The 25,125-nt window shown below is 51.0% G+C and overlaps 1 protein-coding gene across 1 annotated transcript; it reads right to left on the bottom strand.

The window, feature by feature from the left end:
- Positions 1-9,589: 9,589 nt before the first annotated feature.
- Positions 9,590-10,147, bottom strand: LOC143349099 (uncharacterized). Its single transcript, XM_076780054.1, has one exon. The coding sequence runs from the start codon at positions 10,145-10,147 to the stop codon at positions 9,590-9,592; it is 558 nt and encodes a 185-aa protein (XP_076636169.1).
- Positions 10,148-25,125: the final 14,978 nt, after the last annotated feature.

Here is a 25,125-nt window from a genome sequence, read left to right as displayed (position 1 = left end):
AACTGTGTAGTGTCCGAAGGGTGGTTGGAGTTGCTTGAAGCGCCCCACCCCCCTATTCCGGCAGGCCGCAGGCTGCTCCTGTGGAGCCGCCGTCGAGGTAGCCGCACTAGGCAGGGAGTTTTCTTGCGTCGGCGTCCCACGCCACCCGCACGGTGAGCGTGCTCACGGAAAATAGTCCTCTTGGAGCCTTACAACCTCCATTTGGGGCCCGTCCGTTCCAACGCTTGGCTAACTCGACAGAAACGAGGAAAACTTCGTCTGTCCGGTTGCACGCGTCGGTGATATCATTTAATTCAAATATCACCGACCAAAAAACAAATTAGTACAGTCCATTAATTACTACGCGAATCAGCAGTTAGCTTCTCCATCCAAGCACAACATATTGTCGCTTGGAACGCGGGGTAAGCAGCTGATAAGCGTCTAAACGTGGCAACGTGTCCGAATTTAAGATATTTACACATTCAGTAAACTTTTGTTACAGAATGCCACAACAGTAACGCCAAAGGGGACGTGACACGGCTGAAACGAGCCGACGTCAAAACTGAGTTTAATTTCCTTATTTCGTTTTCCACAAAATAGTATTTTTTAGTTTTGATACGTTTTTGTTTGTAATAAAAATAAGAAAACCTAATTGATACTTGTAACTATTTCTTTACCAGTCTATTCCTTCGTACGGACCCACGTTAGAACCCTTAGTATTCTAACAATACTGCTTTCTTAATACCAAACTGAATTCCTACTAGCTTACTGCTTGCTTACTAGCACACTGCTTCGTTACTAGCTAATTGCTCACTTACTAGCCAACTGCATGCTTACTAGCTTACTGCTTGCTTACAAGCTTCCTGCCTGCATGCTAGCTTACTACTTGCTTACAAGCATACTGGTTGCTTACTAGTATATTGCTTACTTACTAGCTTACACGTTCCTTAATAGCTTACTGCTAGCTTACTAGCATTCTGCTCCCTTACTAGGACCATGCTCGCATACAAGCCTGCGGCTTGCTTACTAGCACAAAGCTCCCATTCTAGCTCCCTGCTCGCTTACTAGCTCACTGCTTGATTACCAGCTTACTGCTTGCATACATGCTTACTACATGCCTACTTGCTATCTGCTTTCATACCAGCTTACTGCTTGCTGACTGGCTTAATGCATCCTTAATAGCTCCCTGAATGCTTACTAGCTCACTGCTTCCTTACTACCTTACTGCATGCTTACAAGCGTACTGCCTGTTTAATAGCTTTCTACTTGCATAGAAGCTTACTGGTTCCTTACAAGCTTACCGCTTGCATACTAGCATACTCCTTCCCTAGTTCGCTCCTCGCTTACTACCACACTACTTGCTCACTAGTTTAAAGCTAGATTACTCTCTTACTGCATTCTGACTAGCCTGCTGCTTGCTCACATGCTTACTGCATGCTTACTAGCTTGCTGCTTGCTTTCTAGCCTACTGCATGCTTACAAACACACTGCATTCATACTATCTAATTGCTATCTTGTTAGCTGGCAGCTTGCTTACTGGCTTACTGGCTACCTAATAGCTTCCTTCTTGCTTACTAGCTACCTGCTTTCTTGCTACCCTGCTGATTGCTTACAAGCATACCGGCTGCTTACCAGCTTACTGCGTGCTGACTAGATTACTGTTTCCTTACTTGCTCCCAGAACGCTTATTAGCTCACTGCGTCCGTACTAGCTTACTGCTCGCTTACTAGCTCGCAGCTTGCTTGCAAGCTTACTGCTTGCTTACTACCTTGCTGCTAGCTCACTCGCTTACTGCTTGCTTACTAGCTATCTGTTTGCTCACTAGCTAACTGGTTTCTCAGTAGCCCGCTCCTTGCTTTGTAACTTACTACTTGCATACTTGTTTACTGCATGCTCAATAGTTACCGGCTTCCTTTCCAGCTTACAGCTTGCTTACTAGCGCACTGCTTGCATACTAGCTTACTGCTTGCTTACTAACTTACTGCTAGCTTGCTCGCGTAATGCTAGCCTTGTAGCTTACTGCTTTGCTACAAACTTACTGCTTCCCTACTAGCTAACTGCATCCATACTAGCCTGCTGCTTGCTTATCAGCTCACTGTATGCTTACTATCTTACTGCTAGGTTACTCGCTTACTGCATGCTTACTGGCTAGCTGCTTTCCTACCAGCTTACTGCTTGCCAACTAGCTTACAGCTTGCTTAGAATTATGCTGCTTCCATACTTGATTCTCCTTCGCTTACTAGCTCACTGCTTGCTTACTAGCTTACTACTATCATGCTCGCTTACTGCATGTTTACAAGCCTGATGCTTGCGTTCTAGCTTACTGCTTGCTTACTAGCTTGCTGCTTGCATTCTAGCTTACTGCTTGATTACTAGCTTGCTGCTTGTGTTCTACCCTACTGCTCGCTTACTAGCATACCGCTTTCTTACTAGCTGATTGCGTTCTTATTAGCCTGCTACTTGCTTACTAGCGTTCCTGTTGCATACAGCCATACTGCTTCCTTACTAGCTTCGTCTTTGCTTACTAGCTCACTGGTTGCTAATTAGCTTATTACATGCTTAAGAGCTAACTGCTATCTTAACACCATACTGCTTACTTACTAGCATACTGCTTCCTTACAAGCTTCTTCCTTGCTTACTAGCTCACTGCTTGTTTTCTAGCTTGCTGCTTCCTTACTAGCTCCCTGGTCGCTTACTAGCTCACTGCTTGCTTACCTGCTTACTGCTTGCTTAGTAGCTTACTTCTTGCATAACAGCCCGCTGCTTGCTTTCTACCTTACTGCTAGATTACGCGCATCATGGTTGCTTACTAGCTCACTGCTTGCTTACTAGATTACTGCTTGGTTAGTAGCTTACCGCAAGCTTATTCGCTTACTGCTTATTTCCAAGCTTACTGCTTCCTAACTAGCATACTGCATCCTTACTAGCTTCCTGCTCGCATACTAGCACACAGCTTGGTTACTAGCTTACTGCTAGCATACTCGCTTACTGCATGCTTACTAGCCTCCATCTTGCTGACTAGCATCCTGCTTCCTACTAGGTTCCTGCTTGTTTACTAGCTTACTGGTTCCATAGTAGCTTACAGCTAGCTTACTAGCATTCTGCTCCCTTACTAGGTCCCGGCTCGCTTACTAGCTTACAGCTTGCTAACAAGCATAATGCTTCCTGTCAAGCTCCCTGCTCGCTTACTAACTCACAGTTTGCTTACCAGCTAACTGTTTGCTTACTAGCTTACTGGTTGCTTACTAGCTCACTGCTTTCATACTAGCTTACTGCTAGCTTACTCGCTTACTGCTTGCATAACAGCCAGCAGCTCGCTTTCTAGCTTACAGCTTGCTTACTAGCATACTGCTTTCTTACTAGCTAATTGCTTTCCTACTAGCTTACTACTTGCTTAATAGCTCGATGCTTGCATACTATCTTACTGTTTGTCCACCAGCTTACTGCTTGTTACTAGCTTCTGCGTTCTTACTAGCCTTCTACTTGCATTGTAGTTTACTGCTTGCTTACTGGATTGCTGCTTGCTTTCTAGCTTACTGCTTCCTTACCAGCTCCCTGCATGCCTACTAACTCACTGCATGCTTACCAGCTTTTTGCTTGGTTAGTAGCTTACTGCTTGCTTTCTAACTTAGTGCTTGCTTATTAGATTACTGCTTGCTTACTATGTTACAGCTAGCACACTCGCTTACTGCTTGCGTTCTTGCTTGTTGCCTGCTTTCTAGCTTACTGCTTGCTTACTAGCATAATGCTTCCTTACCAGCTTTCTCCTCGCTTACTATCTTACTGCCAGCTCACACGCTTCCCGCTTGCTTACTAGCCTGCTGTTTGCTTTCTAGCTTACTGCTTGCTTAGTATCTTACTTCTGGCTTAATAGCATACTGCTAGCTTAATCACTTACTGCTTGCTGGCTAGCTCACTAGCCCACTGCTAAGTTACTAGCCTTCTGCTTGCTCACTAGCTCACAGCTTGCTTACTAGATTACTGCTTACTTTCTAGTTTACTGGTAGCATGCTAGCACACAGCCTACTTTACTAGCTAACTGCTATCTGACTAGCCACCAGCTTGCTTACAAGCTTACGGCTTTGTTACTAGCTAACTGCTTTTTTACTAGCTTCCGGCATGCTTGCTAGTTTACTGCATGCTCAATGGCTCACTCGTTGCTTGCTAGATTACAGCTTGCTTACTAGCTTACTGCTAGCTTACTCGCTTACTGCTTGCTTAATTGCCTGCTGTTTGCTTTCTGGTTTACTGCTTCCTTACTAGCTTCCTGTTTGCATACAAGCTCACTGCTTGCTTACTGCCTTAATGGTTGGTTACTAGATTACTGCTTTGTTACTAATTCCCTACTCGCTTACTAACGAACAGCTTTCTCACCAGCTTACTGCTTGCTTACTAGCTTACTACTTGCTTACTAGCTAATTGCTTGCTTACTATCTTACTGGTTGCCTACAAGCTTACTGGTTGCTTACTAGCGTACAGCTTGCTTACTATCATACTGCCTCCTTTCTAGCTTCCTCCTCGCCGACTAGCTCACTGCTTGCTTACCACCTTGCTGCTAGCTTACTCGCATACTGCTTGGTTACTAGCGTACTGCTTGCTTATTAGGTTTATGCTTGCTTACCAGCTTACTGCTTGCTCCATAGCTCATAACTTGCTTACTAGCATACGGCTTTCTTACTAGGTAGCATCTTTCTGACTGGCCTGCTGCTTGCTGACAAGACTACTGGTTGCTCACTAGCGTACAGCTTGCTTACTATCATACTGCCTCCTTTCTAGCTTCCTCCTCGCTGACTAGCTCACTGCTTGCTTACCAGCTTACGGTTAGCTCACTCGCTTACAGCTTGCTTACTAGCTTCCTCCTCGCTTACTAGCTCACTACTTGCTTTCTAGCATACTACTTTCTAGCCTACTGCTTGCTTACTCGCATACAGCTTTCTGACCTGCTCCCCGCTCGCTTATTATCTCACTGCATGCTTACTAGCTGACTTGTAGCCAACAAGCTTACTGCTTCCTTACTAGCCTCCAACTCGCTTATTAGCCCACTGCTTGCTTACAAGCTTGCTGCCTGCATAATAGCTTACTGCTTGCTTACAAGCATACAGCTTTCTTACTATCTAAGTGCTTTCCTATTAGCCTGATGCTTCCTTACTAGCTTACTGGTTGCTTACTAGCTTATTGCTTGCTTACTAGTATACTGCCTCCTCTCCAGCATCCTGCACGCATGACTAGCTCACGGCTTCCTTACTAGCTTTCTTCGTGTATATTAGCTCACTGCTTGCTTACTAGATTACTACTAGCTTACTCGGTTACTGCTTGCTTACTATCCTGCTGCTTGCTTTGTAGCTTACTGCTTGCTCACTAGGTTACTGCATGCATTCTAGCTTACTGCTTGCTTATTAGGTTACTGCTTGCTTTCGAGCTTACTGCTTGCTTACTAGCAGACTGGTTCCTCACTGGCTTATTGCTTCAATACTAACGTGCTGCTTGCATACTAGCTTCCTGATTCCTTAATAGGTTACTGCTAGCTTACTAGCATTCTGCGCTCTCACTAGGCCCATGCCTGCATAGTAGCTTACTGCTTGCATACTACCTTAATGCTTGCTTCCTAGCTAATAGCTATCTTACTCGCCTGCTGCTTGCTTAATAGCATACTGTTTTCTTACCAGCTCACTACTTGCCTACTAGCGTACTACTTGCATACTAGCTTACAGCTAGCACTCGTGTTTACTGCTTCCTTACTAGCTCCCTACACGCTTACTAGCCCACAGCTTACTTACAAGATTAGTGCTTGCTTACTCGTTGCTGCTTGCTACTAGTTTGCTGCTTGCTCAATAGCTAACTGCTTTCTACTAGCCTGCTGCTAGTTTACTTGCTTAGAGCTTGCCTACTAGCTTCCTCCTCACTTAGAAGATTGCTGGTAGCTTACTCGCTTACTGCTTGCTTACTAGCCTGCTGCTTGCTTGCTAGCACACAGCTTCCTTACTAGATTACTGCTTGCTTACTAGCTTACTGCTTGCTTTCTAGATAGCTGCTTTCTTACTTGCCGGCTCCTTGCCTTCAAGCCTAAAGGTAGCCTACTCGCTTACTGCTTGCTTACTAGCTTCTTGGTTACTTACTAGCTTACAGCTTGCCTACTAGCATACTGCACACTTACTAGCTCCCTGCTCGCTTACTAGCCCACTGCATATTTACAAGGATACTGCATCCTCACCATCTTACTACTTGCTTACTAGCCAACTGCTTTCTAACCAGTATACCGCTTGCTAACTAGATTACTACTTTGTTACTGGCTCCCTCCACGCCTACTAGCTCGCTGCTCGCTTTCTAGTCCACTGCTTACACACAAGATTACTGCTTGCTTACTCGCTTGCTGCTTGCTACTAGTTTGCTGCTTGCTCCATAGCTAACTGCTTTCTTACTAGCCTGCTGCTAATTTACTTGCTTACTGCTCGCTTACTAGCTTACTGCTTGCTTACTACAATACTGCTTCCTTACTAGCTAACTGCTTCCTTACTAGCTTGCTGCTTGCTATCTAGCTTACAGCGAGCTTACTAGCACACTGCTTGAATACTAGCTCACTGTTTGCATACTAGATTGCTGCATGCTTACTAGCTTACAGCTAGCTCACTCGCATCCTGCTTGCTTATTAACATACTGCTTCCATACTAGCAAATTGCATTCTTACAAGCCTGCTGCTAGCTTACAATCTTACTGTTTGCTTACTAGCTTACTGCTTTCCTACTAGCTCGGCGCTTGCTTACTAGATTACTGCCTGCTTACTAGCTTACTGCTAACTTACTCGCTTATTGCTAGCTTACTTACTTAACGGGGTCGCGGGCGGTTGCGGGTTGGGGCTCGCAGCCGCCACTAAACGCGGCCCCGGGACGGATAGCGGCGGGATGGAGTGGCCCCGTCCCGCCGCTATGAGGCAGTGTGTCTACTGGGGGGACCGATTGTCCCCCCGGGGGATGGGCGCGAAAGCGCGGGCACGGGGAGGATACCGGAAGAATGCTTCGAGCGATTCCCGGTATCCTCCCAAAGCGTGCCGAAGGGTCACCGTGGGGTTTTTAGTGGGTAGGTCCCGCGCCTGTCGTTGTACGGGCGCGGGGAATCCCACACACCCCTCCCACCTCTCCCCAAGGAGGTGAGAGGGAGTCTTTCGAAGATTTTCCCCACGACAAAAAAAAAAAAAAAAAAAAAAAAAAAAAAAGCTTACTTACTTGCTGTTTGCTAACTACCTTGCTGCTTGGTTTCAACCCTACTGCTTGCTCACTAGCATACTGCTTCCTTACTAGCATCCTGCTCTCTTACTATCTCACTGCTTGTTTACTAGCTTACTGGCTCCTTAATAGCTTACTGCAAGTTTACTAGGATTCTGCTCTCTTACTAGATCCATGCTCGCTTACTAGCTTACTGTTGGCTTACTAGCATCCTGCTTGTTTACTAGCTTACAGCTCTGTTACTAGCTTCCTGCAGGCACACAATCTTACTGCTCCCTTACTAGCTTAATGCTTTCTTACTACCTTACAGCTCCCTTGCTAGCTTACTGTTTTCATACTACCTTACTGGCTGCTTAGTAGCTTACTGCTTTGTTACAAACTTACTGCTTTCTTACCAGCTAACTGCATGCTCACAAGACTCCTGCTTTGTTACTAACTTACTGCTTTCTTGCCAGCTTACACCTCCCTTACTAGCTTACTGCTTTCTTACTAACCTAATGCTTTCTTACTAGCTTACAGCTTGCTTGCTAGGTTACTACTTGCTTACTAGATTACTGCTTGCTTTCAAACTTACTGCTTGCTTACTAGCTCACTGGTTCCTTACTAACCTGCTCCCTGCATTCTAGCTTACTGCTTGCTTACTAGCTGGCTGGTTGCTTACAAGCATACTGCTTGCTTACTAGCTTACTGCTTGTATGCTACCTTAATGCATGCACACTAGCTTACTGCTTCCTCACTATCTTCCAGATTTGTGAATAGCTCACTGCTTACTTACTAGGTTACTGCCTGCTTACTGGCTTGTTGCTTGTCTTCTAGCTTACTGCTTGCTTACTAGCACACTGGTTCCTTACTAGGTAATTGCTAACTTACTAGCCTGCAGCCTGCTTACTAGCATACTAGTTGCTTAGTCTTACTGCTTTGTCCCTAGCATACTACTTCCTTACTACATTCCTGCTCGCTTACTAGCTCACTGCGTGCATACTAGCTTACTACTCGCTTACTAGCTAACTGCTTCCTTACCAGCTTACTTGTTGCTTTGTAGCTTTCTGCTTATTTACTAGCATAGTGTTTCCTTACTAGCTGTGTGCTTGCTTACTAGCTCACTGCTTGCTTAGTAGATTACTGCTTGCTTACTAGCTTACTGCTAGCTTACTGGTTGCTTGCTAGCTTCCTGCCTGCTTACTAGCTTACTGCTAGCTTACTCGCTTACTGCATGCCTACTAGCTTGGTGCTAGCGTTCTAGCTTACTGCTTGCTTACTGGCACACTGTTTTCTTACTAGCATACTGCTTCCTTACTAGCTTCCTACTCGCTAACTAGCGTACTGTTTGCTTACTAGCTTTCTGCTTTCTTACTGCATCCCTGCTTTCTTCATGACTCACTGCTATCTTACTAACTTACTGCTCTCATACTAACCGAATGCTTCCTGCTCGCATACGAGCTTAACGTTTTCTTACAAACTTACTGCTTTGTTAATAGCTTACAGCTTTCTTGCTAACCTGTTGCTTGCTTTCCAGCTTCCTGCATGCTTTCTAGCTTCCTGCTTGCTTACTAACTTACGGCTTTGTTACTAGCTTACTGCTTCCTTACTAGCTTCCTACACGCTTACTAGCTCACTGCTTCCTTACGAGCTTACTGCTTGCTTGCTACATTGCTGCTTGCTCACTAACCCATTGATTTCTTACTATATAACTGCTTTCTTACTAGCCTGCAGCTTGCCTACTAGCATACTGATTTGTTAGTAACTCACTGCTTGTATACTAGCATACTGCTTCCTTACTAGCATCCTGCATGCATTCCAGCTTACTGCTTTGCTACTAGATTACAGCTTTCTTACTAACTATCTGAATTCTTACAAGCCTGTTAATTGCTTGCTAGCATACTGCTTCCTTACTAGCTTCCTGGTTGCTTACTAGCTTGCTGCTTGCTTTCTAGCTTAATGCTTGCTCACTAGCTTACTGCTTACTTACTAGCCCGCCGCTTGCTTTCTAGCATACTGCTTCCTTACTAGCTTCTCGCTTGCTTACTAGCTCATTGCTTGCGGTCAAGATTACTGCTTGCTTGCTAGCCTATTCCTTGCTTATCTAGCTTGCTGCTTGCTTTCTAGCTTAATGCTTGCTTATTAGCATATTGCATTGTTACTAGCTCACTGCTTGCATACTAACTTACAGCTTGCTGACAAGCTAATTGCATTCATTCCATCTTACTGCTTGCTTACTAGCGTACTCGTTGCTTACTAGTTTACCGCTTGCTTACTATCTAACTGCTGTCTTACTGGCCAGCTGCTGTCTTACTAGCCAGCTGCTTGCTTACTAGCCTAGCCTAACCTAACCCAGACCTAACTGCTTTCTTACTACATTCCCGTTATCATCTTAACTTACTTCTGAAATACTAGCCAGCTGCTTGAACCAATAGGATCGTCTGGTTGCGGATCAGGCGCAGTGACGTGAGGTCGTCACTTCCAAAGAGGAAGTCGTCAACGTACGCTTGGTAGCTTAAAACTTGCACTGCGTCCGGGTAGGAGAAACCTTCGTCCTCGATTAATTGTCTCAACACTCTGAGAGCGAGATATGGCGCTGGAGTTGTACCATATGTTACCGTGAGCAGCTGGTATTCGTCAATCGGAGCAGAAGGAAACTCGCGCCAAAGGATGCGCTGAAAGTCGATCTCGTGAGGGTGAACGAGGATCTGCCGATACATTTTTTCGATGTCGGCCGCGTAGACATATTGGAATTGACGACAGCGAATCAGGATTGCGATCAGGTCCTGTTGGAGTTTTGGCCCACTGTGCAAATGTTGATTAAGGGATTTGCCATTTGAAGTGCGACTGGAAGCGTTGAAAACAACGCAAAGACGCGTCGTTTGACTAGTTTGGCGAATAACAGGATGGTGCGGAATGTAATAAGCATTTGGAGGTGCTATGGGCGACGGTGGATCCACCTTTCGCATATGCCCAAGAAACTGGTATTCCAAAAGAAATTCCTGATATTCGCGTTGGGAATTGGGGTCTCGTTTTAGGAGATTCTCTTGAGATCGCAAACTGCTAAGCGCTCTCGACCTGAAATCTCCGAGGTGAATCGGTTGGTCGTCTCAAAACGGTAATCGGACAATGTAAGGGCCTTCTGAGGTTCGCGAATTTGTTTCAGCGAAATGACGTTCGCAATTTTGTTCGTCAGGTGTCAAAATCGCGGGAGTTGGGAGCTCCTCGACTTCCCAGAAGCGGCGCAGAATGTGGTCAAGGTGTTCGAGGACGGACAAATGGTGGATGTGGACGTCATCGGAACCAGGAGTTTGGATGGGACCGGACAGGATCCAGCCCAAGGCCGTGCTTTGCGCGGTCGGGACACACCCTGAGCCTCGAATGACGCCTTGGAGTAATAGCTGCCCGTATAAATCCGCTCCAATAATAATGTCAATAGGGTCGGAGCTCATAGGATCCTTGTCCGCCAGATTTAGCCCTGCAAGGTAAGGCCATGTAACGTTTTGTTTCTGGCGAGATTGGACATACCTGGTCAATGTTTGCATTATAATCGCGGTCGTCGAATATGCAGGCTCGTTCTGGTCCGCAGGTGTAATTGATATAGACGCTACTTGATGTGCGAAAGAGTGTTTCTCGCCAATTCCACTAATTCGCGTGTAGTGCGATGTTCGTTTTAAGCGCAGCAGTTGCGCTAAATTTTCGGTATTGAGGGTCGCTGCTGACCCTTGGTCGAGAAGGGCTCTTGCAGTAACGCACCTGCCTTGAGGAGAATGCACCTGAACCCGCGCTGTTGAAAGGAGAACAGTTATCTTCAACGGTAAATTCGACGCTAAATTTGAACTAATTTCGATTTGGTCGTTAGATATCGAAGAACCAGCCCTTGACGCTGTGACCGAGGAATTTTTGTTTACCGGGAAATGCAACAACGTGTGATGCCTTTGATGGTACTCCTTACAACAGTGCGGATTCTTACACAATGTAGTGGAATGGCCGACGGAAATGCAATTGACGCACCGGTTTTGCTGCTTGATTAATTGATAGCGCTTGGAATGGGATTTTCCCAAAAACTCGGAACATTGATAAATGGGATGATTTTGTTTACACAATGCGCACGAAATTTTGCTAGTAGCGGTTGAATGCGCGTGGAAGGTTTTCGGCAAAATCGATTTTGGTTTCTCTGGTTCGCTCGGTTTGTCGCGTTTAGTGACCGGCATCGCTTCTAATACGCGAATTCTTTTTTCTAAAAACGCGTCGAATTCGCGGTACGTGCGAAACACGGTCCTGTCACCCAGATTAAACTCCCACGCCTTCCGCGTCGCGCGATCTAGCTTTTGTGTACCGAGAAAAACGAAAATGTCGCTCCAATGGTCGACTGACCTGTCAAAGTTTCGTAGCATTTCGATCGACATATTAAGTTTGTCACGCAACGCCCGCAGTTCAAATTGAGTCTCGGACACAACGGTCGGTAATGTAAACAACACATTCAAATGGGTGGATATAAGTCGGTGTTTGTTTTCGTAACGAGACGTTATTCTTTTCCACGCGACTTCAAAATTATGGTTTGCGACCGGTAGGTGACTCACCGCGAGGCTCGCTTCGCCCTTCAACGACGCGTGCAAGAAATGGAGGCGTTCCACGTTGGACAAGGACTGGTTGTCGATGACCATGTGGGTGAAGCGGTCACGAAAACTTTCCCAATGTTCAAATGCGCCCTCGAACGTGGGAAGGTTAATCCTGGGTAGATGGGCCGTCGGATGTTGCGGAGCAACGTTCAAATTCTAACCGTTGGCTGCTGCTGGATCCGGTGGAGGAGACACCCCCATGAGGACTTCCGCCAAGAAGTCCAATGCCTCCTGATATTTCTCTTCGCATGTGGCCAATGGGTCTTCCACGAAGTAGGTGTAGGTGGCCTTTATTTTATGGTCGGCCGTGGCTGAGATGTTTGCGTCCAAATCCTGGCATTGTGCGAAGGTTTGCTCGGTCATCGCCATGCGGTTTTGCGTAACGGCGACCGTCATTTTTGCCTGACCCAGTTTTTTTAAATTGGTAAGAGCGCGTTCGATCGAACTCATCCCTTGCGACAGCTTATGTAGCAATTTTTCAATTGAGGTCATTTTCGTTTTAGATCGGCTTCTTCCTTGACTCTTATCCGGCTCGAAGGACCAAAATGTTCTGTTTGGAATGAGAGCTGATTCGCCCGTTTTTCTTAAGGACTGGACGGCGAGGTTTGGAGAATGAAGAATGAACTCTTAACAAGTTGTAACTTTATAAAGCACAAAACTTCACCGGATTAACAGAAACAGTAAATTGAGGCGTAAATGGATATAGTTGATAAATCCCGTCACAAAGAACTGTGAGAGTTCGGTAAAACAAGCGATTTGAAATTAATTTGGAAGGTCACTCCGCTCGCACTTAATTGTTTGGTATTGGCATTAAATCTGAACGGCGATCGCGTACCGCGATCCGGCTCGGTCAAGCCTGACCCTAAAATTACCGAATTTTGCCGAATCGCGAGCACGATCGCCCGTGAGCTCGCGCGCATGCCCGCTACCGTCAGTGGAACTTTCCGTTCGTCGAAACGGAACAATACTGCTCCATTACTAGCTTCCTCCTCCATTACTAGCTCACTGCTTGCACAAAAGCTTACTGCTTTCTTACTACCTAATTGCTTTCTTACCAGCTTAATGCTTGCTTACTAGCTTACTGGTTACTTGCTAGCTTTCTTCTTGCTTACTAGCATACTGATTCCTTACTAGCATTCTGCTTCCTTACTAGCTCCCTGCTGGCTTACTTGCTCACTGCGTGCTAACTAGCTTATTGATTGCTTACAAGCTTACTACTTGCTTACTAGCTTAGAGATTGCATACTAGCTTACTGCTTGCTCACTAGAAAACTGATTTCCTACTAGCCTGCTCCTTGCTTTCTAGCTTACTGCTTGCTTGCTAGCTTGCTGCTTGCTTACAATCTGACTGCTTGCATGATAGCTTACTGCTTGCTTACTAGGTAATTGCTTTCTGACCAGCTTACTGCTTGCTTAGTAGCTCACTGGTTGCTCACTAACTTAGTGCGTGCTCACTGGCATACCGCTTCCTTAAGATCTCCCTGCTCGCTTACTAGCTAACTGCTTTCTTACTAGCCCGCTCCTTGCTTTCTAGCATACTGCTTGCCTAGTTACATAGAGCTAGCGTTCTAGCTAACTACCTGCTTACTAGCTTACTGCTTGTTAGTAGTTTACTGCTTGCTTACTGGGTTACTGCTTGCTTACTAGCTCGCAGCTCGTTTACTAGCATACCGCTACTCTACTAGGTAACTGCTTTCTGGCTAGCCTATTGCTTGCTTACCACCTTTCTGTATGCTTACTAGCATACTGCTTTGTTACTAACCTAGAACTCTCTTACCAGCTCACAGCTTACGTCCTAGCATACTGCTTGCTTACTAGCATACTGCTTCCTAACTAGCTTCCTGCTTGCTTACTAGCTCACAGCTTGCTCACTAGCTTACTGGTTGCTTACTGGCTTACTTCTTGCTTACTAGATTACTGCTTGCTTGCTAGCTTACTGCTTGCTTACTATATTACTGCTAGCTTACTAGCTTGCTGCTTGCTTGCTAGCTTACACCTTGCTTAATAGCTAACTGCTTCCTTACTAGCCTGCAGCTTGCTTTCTAGCTTAGTGCTTACTTACAAACTTGCTGCTTGTATTCTAGCTTACTACTTGCTCACTAGCTTGCTGCTTGCTTTCCAGCATACTGCTTGCTTAGTAACTTACTGCTTGCTTACTAGCATACTGCTCCCTTACGAGCTCGCTGCTCGCTTACAAGCTCACTGCTTGCTTACTAGTTTACTGCATGCTTACTAGCTAACTGCTTTCTTACTAGCCCGCTCCTTGCTTTCTAGCATACTGCTTGCCTAGTAACTTACAGCTTGCGTTCTAGCTAACTACCTGCTTACTAGCTTACTGCTTGTTAGTAGTTTACTGCTTGCTTACTGGGTTACTGCTTGCTTACTAGCCCCCAGCTCGTTTACTAGCATACCGCTACTCTACTAGCTAACTGCTTTCTGGCTAGCCTGTTGCTTGCTTACCACCTTTCTGTATGCTTACTAGCATACTGCTTTGTTACTAACCTTGTGCCCTCTTACCAGCTCACAGCTTACGTCCTAGAATACAGCTTGCGTACTAGCATACTGCTTCCTAACTAGCTTCCTGCTTGCTCTCAAGCTTACTGCTTGCTTACTATCTTGCTGCTCTCTTACCAGTATATTGCTTTCTGACTAGCCTGCGACTTGCTTACTAGTTTCCTCCTCGTTTACTAGCACACTGCATGCTTACAATCTTACTGCTTTCTTAATAGTTTACTACATGCTTAGTAGCTAACTGCTTTCATACCAGCTTAGTGCTTGCATAATAGCTTACAGGTTGCTTACTAGTTTACTGCTTGCACAACAGCTAACTGCTCTCTTACCACCTTACTGCTTAGTTACTACCCAACTGCTTTCTTACTACATTCCTGCTTTCTTCCTAACTTACTGCCTTCTTGCTATCTTACTGCTCTCTTACTAGCCGAATGCTTTCTTACTAGTTTCCTGCTTGCGTAGTAGCTTGCTGCATGCTTCCTAGCTTACTGCTCGCATACTCGCTTCCTGCTTGCTTTCTAGCTTGCTACTTGCATTCTAGCCTACTGCTTGCTTAGTATCAGACTGCTTCCATTCTAACGCCCTGCACGCTTACTAGCGCTCTGCGTACTTACCTGCTTACTGCTTTCTTGCAAACCTACTGCTCTCTTACTTGTCGAATGCTTCCCTACTAGCCTCCTGCTTGCTTACTAGCATACTGCTTTGTTAGTAACTTGCTGCTTTGTTACTAACTCACAGCTTGCAAACTAGCATACTGCTTGCTTACTAGCATACTCCTTCCTTACGAGCTCCCTGCTCGCTTTCTAGCGCACTCCTTGCTTACTAGCTTACTGCTTCCTTACTACCATGCTGCCTCTTTACTAGCTTCCTCCTCGCTTACTGGCTCACTGCTTGCATACGAGCATACTGCATCCTTACTATGTTGCAACTCGCTTAGTAGCTCACAGCTTGCTTTCTCCTTGGTTACTAGCTTGCTGCATGGCTTCTAGCTAACTGCTTTCTTACCAACTTACAGCTAGCTTACTACCTTACTGCTCGCTTGCTAGCAGAATGCTTCCTTACTAGCGCCCTGCTCGCTTACTAGCTCACTGCTTGGTTACTAGCTCGCTGCATGCCTTCTGGCATGCTGCTTTCTTACTATTTAACTGCTTTCTGACTAGGCAGCTGCTCGTTTACTAGCTTACAGCATGCGTACTATCTTGTTGCTTGCCTCCTAGCCTACTGCTTGCTTACTAGCATTCTGCTCCCTTACTAGTTAATTTTTCTCTCACTAGTTTACTGCTTCCTTGCTAGCATACAGCATCCTTACTAGCTCACTGCTTGCTTACTAGCATACTGCAATGTTACTGGCTGACTGCTTCCTTACTAGCTTGCTGCTTGCTTACCAGCTTACTGCTTGCTTACTAGCTTACTTGTTTTTTACTAGCTTACTACTAGCTTACTAGCATACTGCTTCCTTACTAGCTTCCTGCTCGCTTACTAGCTCACTGCTTGCTTATTAGCTTACTGCTAGCTTACTCGCTTACTTGTTTTTTACTAGCTTACTACTAGCTTACTAGCATACTGCTTCCTTACTAGCTTCCTGCTCGCTTACTAGCTCACTGCTTGCTTATTAGCTTACTGCTAGCTTACTCGCTTACTGCTTGCTTACTATCTCACTGCTTGGTTACTAGATTACTGCTTGCTTACTAGCTTACTGCTAGCTTACTCACTTTCTGCTTGCTTGCTAGCTTGCTGCTTGCTTACTAGCTTAGTGTTTGCTTACTAGTATACTGCTTCCTTTCCCTCAGGGGCTGTGTCCGGCAATCGTCGGCCGCAGTACGGGGCGGAGCGACCCCGAGGTACCTGATGCTTATCACACCGTAAGCCTCCTGTTGGTCGTCACAAAGACCCATTCACAATTCCTTTTTTGGTAAATGGTACGTGACGGCAGGAGGAACGGGGGCCTTGGCTTAACCGCCCGAGACCGCGAGTATGGCGACTCTATAAAATCGTCCTCCAATCCTAAGTTATGGTGCGCGGCGATGGGATGCATGGTTGGGGGAGGAGGCCCAATCCCAAGCGACCACCTCCGGGGCACCTGCCGAACCCCCGGAGTATATAGGCTTACCCGGGTAAGGCGGTTCTGCCCGGGCGGACCTTTTCCTCCGACCTGCTCGTGGGAATACTATGGAGTTCAAAATTAAAACGCTGATGGGACGGGGTAAGTCAGAGGGGGAGGACGAAGGTGGTGTTGGGACTGGAGTGAAGGCGCTCGCGCCGCCTCCAGCGCCTGGCCCGGCTTCGTGGAGAGAGGAGGAGGACGACGAGACTACATCAGTCTCGTCCTTCTCCTCCACCAGGAGCCTCATAGGCTCCAAGAGAAAGATGACGGGGCAGGCCGTCAATGGAGTGGGCAGGGCGATGAGCCCGGTTGTCCGGATAAGTTGTCTCAGGGACGAGGTGACCGAGGAGATATCGGAGAGGATCTTCTCGTCCCTGAGACGAGTGGAGAAAGTGGCCGCTGCCTGCTCTTTTAAGGAGCAGAAGAGCGGCGGGGCAGAGGCTCTGAGGGAGGCTGCCCGAATGATGAGGGACGCGGCGCGGGAGCTAAGCGGGCGGAACGCCCGTCTGCAGCTCCTGTTGGAGGAGGAGCGACGGGGGAGAATGAGGCCCGAGGCGCGCTGGAACAGCGCGGCCCTCCCTCCTGTCCTCCCTCCTCCTACGCCGAGCCCACCTGCGGTCGTTATGAAGCGGAGTGCGGCGGAGGTGGTGCGGGCCCCTACGGGTCCGTCCACCCGCATTCTGCCTGCGCAGAGGTTCCCGTCCTCCTCAGAGGACGATCTCCTGAGGAGGATAGGGGACATAATTGACAAGAGGCTGGCCGCCTTCCGGGAGGAGCTCCTCCCCGGGAGAGCGGTCGGCGGGAGGGTGGTGCCACCCCGACCAGTGCCGGCACGGCCGGGGAAGGCGAAGGTGGGGGGAGCGAAGGCTCCGCCCACCGTGGCGACTCCGGGGCCGCGGGTCGTGACCCCCAAGGGGGGAAGCGTACCCGTGGTCCCGGTACCGGCGTCCTCCGCGGCACCGCCCCAAGGGGGGTGTCGTGGAGTGAGGTGGTGGGGCGGAGGGCGAGGAGGGCGGCGTGGAAGGCCTCGCAGGTGCAGCCTCCGCCCCCGCCGCCCGCGGCCAAAGGAAAGACCGCGAATGCGCGACTTGGCCGCCCCCCTAAAACGGCGGCGGCAGCGCTGACCGTTGCGCAGGGGGGCGACCTGACCCTCGCGCAGGCGATGCGGCTCGCCAGGGATAATGTGTCCCTGGAAGAGCTTGGCATCGGTTCCGTCAGGGCGAAGCGGGCCGTGACTGGGGGTCTCCTGCTGGTGATCCCCGGTCCAGACGGCGGCGTGAAGGCCGACCGACTCGCCCAGATGCTCCGGGAGCAGCTGGGCGAGCGGGGCGTCCGGGTCGACCGGCCCACGAAGCGCACGGAGATGCGCGGAGGACGTGGCGCGTGCCCTAGCAAGGGCGGGGGATTGCCCTGAGGGGGATTTGCGTGTCGGGGAGATCCGCAGATCGCCTTCCGGCCTGGGGTCCGTGTGGGCCCGCTGCCTCCTCTCCGCCGCCCATAAATTGGCGGAATCCGGGAGGGTTTTGGTGGGGTGGGTTTCGGCTCGAGTGAAGATACTCGCGCCGCGCCCGCTCCAGTATCACCGCTGCCTCGAATTGGGGCATGTGAGGCAGTGGTGCACCTCGCCTGTGGGCCGCAGCGGTCAATGTTACCGCTGCGGGGCGAAGGACCACCATGCGAGCCAGTGCTCGGCGGCCCACCACTGCCCGCTATGTGCGGACGGGGGGATGCCAGCCGACCATAGGGTGGGGAGCAGGAAGTGCTCTCCCCCCTCCCGGAAGGAGAGGAAGAGGCGGGCCGTTCCGGCTCCGGCGCCGCGGGCGGTGGCATCGTCCACCATGGAGGTGGACGGTGCCACGGGGACGGACAGCCGGGAGGAGGCTGGGGCTGTCGGTAATTAATGGCGCCCCGCCTCCTCCTCCAGGCCAACCTCAACCACAGCCGCGCGGCGCAGTATATGATGTCCTAAGTTTTCGCGGAGTGGGGGGTTGGCCTGGCTGTCGCCGCCGAGCCGTACCGTGTCCTTGATCACCCTCATTGGGTGGGCGACGCGGACGGCTTGGTGGCTACGGTATGGGGAGGTTTTGACGGGTCCCCGCCGTTCTCCATGCTGGAGCGCGGTCGGAGATTCGTCGCCGTGGACTGGGGGGGAGTCGCCGTGGTGGGGTGCTACATCTCGCCTCGCAGCGGTCACGTCGCGTTTGAGCAGTACCTGGCCGAGATCATCCGGATGGAGGTCTCTGCCGCCGCGAGTGCATCCCGACACGGCCGCCTGCGTGGCACCCCACCACGCCGCTGGGCGCTTCGGCGCCTGGACAAGAACGCCCTGATGGCAGCTGCCCTCGCTGCAACTTGGCCGCAGGGAGCGGCCGAGTTGCCGAGCATAGAGGAGGAGGTCGCCCGGCTCGGAGCATTGGTCGCGGGTATTTGCGACGCGGGGATGCCTCGGGTCGGGCGGGCTTCTCCTCGCCGGGCGGTGTACTGGTGGTCGGACGCGATCGCGGAGTTGCGAGTCGCGACTGTCCGCGCCCGACGCCAGTACACCCGCGCGCGCCGTCGTCAACGTACAGGCGACGGCGTGGCGCGAGCGAGGGCAGCTGATGACCTGTATGGAGCATACCGCGTGGCGCGGGTTGCTCTGCAGGTCGCCATCAAACGGGCCAAGACCCAGGCATGGAAGGAGCTCCTCCAGACCCTTGATGACGATCCATGGGGGCGCCCATATAAGGTGGTGCTGAATAAGCTCCGCCCGTGGGCGCCCCTCGTCACCGAGGGTCTTGACCCCCGGCTGCTGGAGGACGTGGTCAATACACTCTTCCCAATTGGGGAGAGGGGACCGCGTCCTCCGGCGGCGGCGGCTGTCCCAGTGGAGTGGACGGCCGAGCTGGGGGTCACGCAGGAGGAGCTGGCAGCGGCCATCAGACGGCTCGGGGTTCGTAACACGGCCCCGGGTCCGGATGGTGTGCCCGGCCGGATTTGGGTCTTGACCCAGGGCGTCCTTGGGGCCGACCTCAGGCGGTTGTTCGACCGCTGCCTGAGGGACGGGCGATTCCCCCCCAGTTGGAAGGTGGCGAGGATGGTCCTCCTCAGGAAGGAGGGTCGGCCCGCGGAGTCTCCCTCCGCATACCGGCCCATTTGTCTCCTCGACGAGGTGGGCAAGCTCTTCGAGCGTGTGATTGCTGCCCGCCTCGTCGAGCACCTGTCGCGGGGTGATCCCGGTCTGGCCGACTGCCAGTTCGGTTTCCGGGGGGGCCGATCGACTATCGACGCGATAGGTCGTGTGAGGGCCCTCTCGGAGGCGGCCGTCTCCCGGGGAGGGGTGGCATTGGCAATATCCTTGGATATTGCCAATGCCTTTAACACCCTCCCCTGGGAAGAGATAAGGAGGGGACTCGAATATCATCGAGTCCCCCCTTGTCTCAGGGCGGTCATCGGGGATTATCTCCGCGGCAGGTGGATCGAGTATCCGGGCCGGGATGGTGATATGCGGAGGGAGGTGTACTGCGGTGTTCCGCAGGGGTCGGTCCTCGGGCCACTCCTGTGGAACATCGCGTACGACTCGGTGTTGCGGGCCGGCCTCCCCGACGGCGTCAGCACGGTGTGTTATGCGAATGACACACTGGTGCTGGCCGTCGGGGCGCATAAGACCGAGGTGATTGCGTTTCATTCACCTCGGCAGGATCCGCCACCCCCTCTGATCCGGGTGGGTGGGGCTGACATCAAGGTGAAGCCCCAGATCAGGTATCTGGGGCTGATCCTCGATAGCCACTGGCGTTTCGAGGAGCATTTCCGCTGCCTGGTCCCCCGGTTGGAAGGGATGGTTGCGGCTCTGGGCCGGATCCTGCCCAACCTGGGGGGCCCGGCGGGCCGAGTTCGTCGCCTCTATGTGGCAATGGTCCAGTCGGTGGCCCTATACGGGGCCCCCGTCTGGGCGGACGACCTGGCTGCCTCCCGGCGCAGCATGACTATGCTGCGTCGGGTGCAGAGGCGCATGGCGCTCAGGGTCGTCCGCGGGTATCGGACCATGTCACATGAGGCGGCGACGGTTCTAGCGGGGATGCCGCCCATGGACCTGCTCGCGCGGTCGCACGCGGTGATGTACCGGCACCGCGTCGACCGTCGCGCGGGGGTGGGGGCGGTCCCGGGCGGGCAGGAACCTGCTTGGGGAGATTTGAAGCGCCAGGCCCGGCAGTCCGTGTTCCTCGCGTGGCAGGAGCGGCTGGCTCTGCCAACCGCGGGGCACCGGACTGTCGGGGCTGTTCGGCCACTCCTGAAGGAGTGGCTGGACAGAGGCCATGGCAGCCTCACCTACCGGCTGGCACAGGTGTTTTCCGGGCATGGCAGCTTCGGAAGATACTTGTGCCGGATAGGCAAGGAGCCGACGGCGCGTTGCTGCCACTGCGACGCTGAGCAGGACACGGCGGATCATACCCTGGAGGTATGCCCCGCGTGGGAGGGGGAGCGCCGTGTCCTGGTCGGCGTCGTCGGGCGGGATGTCACGCTGCCGGGCGTGGTGCGCGCCATGCTCGGCAGCGAGGAGAAGTGGAGGGCCGTGGCCTCCTTCTGCGAGAACGTAATGTTGCAGAAGGAGGCCGCGGGGAGGGAGCGCGAGCTTCAGCGGCGCGCTGAAGCTCGCGCTCGTGCGGTGGCCCGAGGTCGTCGCCCGGTCGCGAGGCGTCGCGGGCGGCCGCCTCGGCGTGGCGGATGACCTAGGCTGAGAGGGGGGTCCTGAGGGGACCCTCCTCCCGCCAGGCGGCGCCGGGTCGGACCGGTTGGGGGTAGGAGAGCCTCCCCCTACCGGTCCGACGCAAGGGGCGGCACCCTCGGCGGTCTGGTGCGGCCATGAACGCCCGGCCGCCGAGGGGTGGAAACGGGGTCGCGGGCGGTTGCGAGTTGGGGCTCGCAGCCGCCACTAAACGCTGCCCCGGGACGGATAGCGGCGGGATGGAGTGGCCCCGTCCCGCCGCTATGAGGCAGTGTGTCTACTGGGGGGACCGATTGTCCCCCCGGGGGATGGGCGCGAAAGCGCGGGCACGGGAAGGATACCGGAAGAATGCTTCGAGCGATTCCCGGTATCCTCCCAAAGCGTGCCGAAGGGTCACCGTGGGGTTTTTAGTGGGTAGGTCCCGCGCCTGTCGTTGTACGGGCGCGGGGAATCCCTCACACCCCTCCCACCTCTCCCCAAGGAGGTGGGAGGGAGTCTTTCGAAGATTTTCCCCACGACAAAAAAAAAAAAAAAAAGGTATCTTCCGAAGCTGCCATGCCCGGAAAATATCTGTGCCATCCGGTAAGTAAGGCTTCCATGGCCTCTGTCCAGCCGCTCACACAGGAGAGGCTGGACAGAGGCCATGGAAGCCTCACACAGGAGTGTCTGGACAGAGGCCATGGAAGCCTCACTTACCGGATGGCACAGGTATTTTCCGGGCATGGCAGCTTCGGAAGATACCTGTGTCGGATAGGGAAGGAGCCGACGTCGCGTTGCTGCCATTGCGACGCCGAGCAGGACACGGCTGATCATACCCTCCAGGTATGCCCAGCGTGGGAGGGGGAGCTCCGTGTCCTTGTCGCCGTCATAGGGCGGGATGTCTCGCTGCCGGGTGTGGTGCGCGCCATGCTCGGCAGCGAGAGGAAGTGGAGGGCCGTGGCCTCCTTCTGCGAGACCGTATTGCTGCAGAAGGAGGCCGCGGCGCGCTGTGGCTCGCGCTCGTATGGTGGCGCGAGGGCGTCGCGGGCGGCGGCCTTTGCGCGGCGGATGACCCTGACTGGGAGGGGGGCCCTGAGGGGAGCCACCTCCCGCCAGGCAACAATGGGTCGGACCGGGTAGGGTCCGGCCCACATGGAGGCACTCTCGGTGGCCTAGTGCGGCCATGAGCTCCCGGCCACCCAGGGGTAGAAACGGGGTCGCAGGCGGTTGCGAGGTGGGGCTCGCAGCCCGCCACTAAATGCGGCCCCGGGACGGATGGCAGCGGGATGGAGTGGCCTCGTCCTGCCGCTATGAGACAGAGTGACTACCGGGGGGACCGTTTGCCACCCCGGGGATGGGCGCAAAGCGTGGGCACGGGGTGGATACCGGAAGAATGCTTCGAGCGATTCCCGTTATCCTCCCAAATCGTGCGGAAGGGTCACCGTGGGGTTTTTAGTGGGTAGGTCCCGCGCGCGGGGAATCCCACACACCCCTTCCGCCTCTTTCCAAAGAGGTGGGAGGGTGTCTTTCGAAGATTTTCCCCACGACATGAAAAAAAAAAAAAAAGTATACTGCTTCCTAAGTAGCTAATTGCTTTCTTACTAGCATGCTGCATACTTACTAGCATACTTGTTGCTTACTAGCTCACTCCTCTCTGTCTAGCCTGCTGCTTGCTTACTAGACTACAGCCTTGTTACTAGCTTCCTGCTCGTTTCCAAGCTTACTGCTTGCTTACAAGCTTACTGCTTGCTCTCAAGCTTGCTGCTTGCTTTCTAGCTTATTGCTTGCATACTAGCTTGCTGCTTGCTTACTAGATCACTGCTCGCTAACTAGCTCAATGCATGCTATCTAGCTTACCGCTTGCTTGCTAGCATACTTCTTACTTGTTATCTAACTTCTCAGTGAGAAGCCTGCTGCTTGCTTACTAGCATACTGCTTCCTTACTAGCATTCTACTCGCTTACTAGCTCACTGCTTGCTTACTGACTCACTGCTTCCTTACTAACATACTGCTTGCTTACTAGCTTACTACTTCCTTACTAGCTCACTGCCTGCTTTATAGCTTATTAGCTGCTTAATAGCTTACTGCTAGCATAATCGCTTAATGCCTGCTTACGAGCTCGCTGCTTGCTTACTAGCTTGCTGCTTGCTTAGTAGCCAACTGCTTCCTTACTAGCTTCCTGCTCCCTTACCAGCTTATTGCCTGCTTACTAACATACTGGTTACTTACTAGCCTGCTGCATGCTTTCTAGTTTACTGCATGCTCAATAGCTAACTGCATTCTTACAAGCCTGGCCCTTGTATTCTAGCTAACTGTTTCAACACTAGATTGATGCTTGCTTACTAGCACACGGCATCCATACTAGCTGCCTTCTCGCTTATTAGCTCCCTGCTTGCTAACTAGTTCACTGCTTGCTTACTAGATTACTGGATACTTTCTATCCTACTGCTTGCTTACTAGCATACTGCTTCCTTACTAGCCTTCTGCGGGCCTACCAGCTCACTGTTAGCTTCCTAGATTACTGCTTGCTAACTAGCCTATAGCTAGCTTATTCGCTTCCTGCTTGCTTGCTATCTTCCTGCTTGCTTTCGAGCTCTCTGCTTGCCTACTAGCAAACTACTTTGTTACTAACTTACTGCTTGCTTACTAGCTTACTGCTAGCTTACTTGCTTACTGCTTGCTTACTAGCTTGCTGCTTGCTTTCTATTTTACTACTTGCTTACTAGCATGCTGCTTCCTTGCTAGCTCCCTGCTCGCTTACTATCTTATCGCTTGCTTACTTCCTTGCTGCTTGCCTTCTAGCTATGTGCTTGCCTACCACACTATTGCTGCCTTACTAGCAAAATGTTACCTTTCTAGCCTGCCCCTTGCCTACTAGCTAAGTGCTTTCCTACCAGCTTACTGCATGCTTACTTGCTCACTGGTAACTAACTAGCTAACTCCATGCTTACTAGCTTACTGGTTTCTTACTATGTTGCTGCTGGCTTCCTCGCTTACTGCTTGCTTACTAGCACACAGCTTTCTTACTGGCTAATAGATTTCACGCTAGCTTGCTGCTTGCTTATTAGCTTCCTGCTTGCATTCTAGCTTACTGCTTGCTTACTAACCTACTGCTTCCTTACCATCATCCACCTCGCTTACTAGCTCACCGCTTGCTTAGTCGTTTACTGCCTGCTCACTAGCATTCTGCTTGCTTTCTAGCTGACTGCATGCTTACTGGCATACTGCTTTTTTACTAGCTCACTGCTTCTTTACTAGCTCACCGCCTGACGAGTAGCTTACTACATGCTTACTAACTAACTGCTTTCTAACCAGCATAGTGCTTCCTTAATAGCTTACTTGTTGCTTGCAAGCTTACTGCTTGCTTACCAGCATAATTCTTACGTACTAGCTTCCTGCTCGCTTACTAGCTCACTGCTTGATTACTAGCTTATTGTTTGCCTGCTAGCCCACAGCTTGCTTACTACCATTCTGCTTCCTTACTAGCTCCCACCTCGCTTACTAGCACACTGCATGCGTACAAGCTTACTGTTTGCTTACTAGCTCACTGCCTGCTTAGTAGCTTATTACTTGCTTACTAGCTATCTGCTTTCTTACCAGCGTACTGCTTCCCTAATTGCTTACTAGTTGCTTACCAGCTTCCTGCTTGCTCACTAGCTTCCAGCTAGCTTACTAGCTTGCTGCTTGCTTTCTAGCTTAATGCTTGCTTACTAGCTTACTGGATGCATGCAAGCCTACTGCTTGCTAACTAGCCTACAGGTTGCTTGTTAGCCTGTTGCTGGCTTACTAGCATTCTGCTCCCTTACTAGCTCCCTGTTCGCTTACTGGCTTACTGCTTGCATACTCACTTACTTCAAGCTTACTAGCTTACTACTCCCTTACTAGCTACCTGCTTTCTTACCATCCTACTGCTTGCGTACTAGATTTCTGGTTGCTTAGAAGCTTACTGCTTCCTTACATGTTTACTGCATGCTCAATAGCTAACAGCTTCCCTACTAGCTTCCTGCTTCCTTACTAGCTCACTGCG

Source organism: Colletes latitarsis, chromosome 12 (genome assembly GCF_051014445.1).
Source record: "Colletes latitarsis isolate SP2378_abdomen chromosome 12, iyColLati1, whole genome shotgun sequence".
NCBI classification, from domain to species: Eukaryota; Metazoa; Arthropoda; class Insecta; order Hymenoptera; family Colletidae; genus Colletes; species Colletes latitarsis.
Note: the sequence above shows the minus strand (reverse complement) of the source record. Positions and strands in the feature narration are given on the sequence as shown.

Bases quoted from the DNA above. Each gene is read 5' to 3' on its own strand.
- LOC143349099 (XM_076780054.1), bottom strand. From the start codon at position 10,147: ATGCGAAAGGTGGATCCACCGTCGCCCATAGCACCTCCAAATGCTTAT.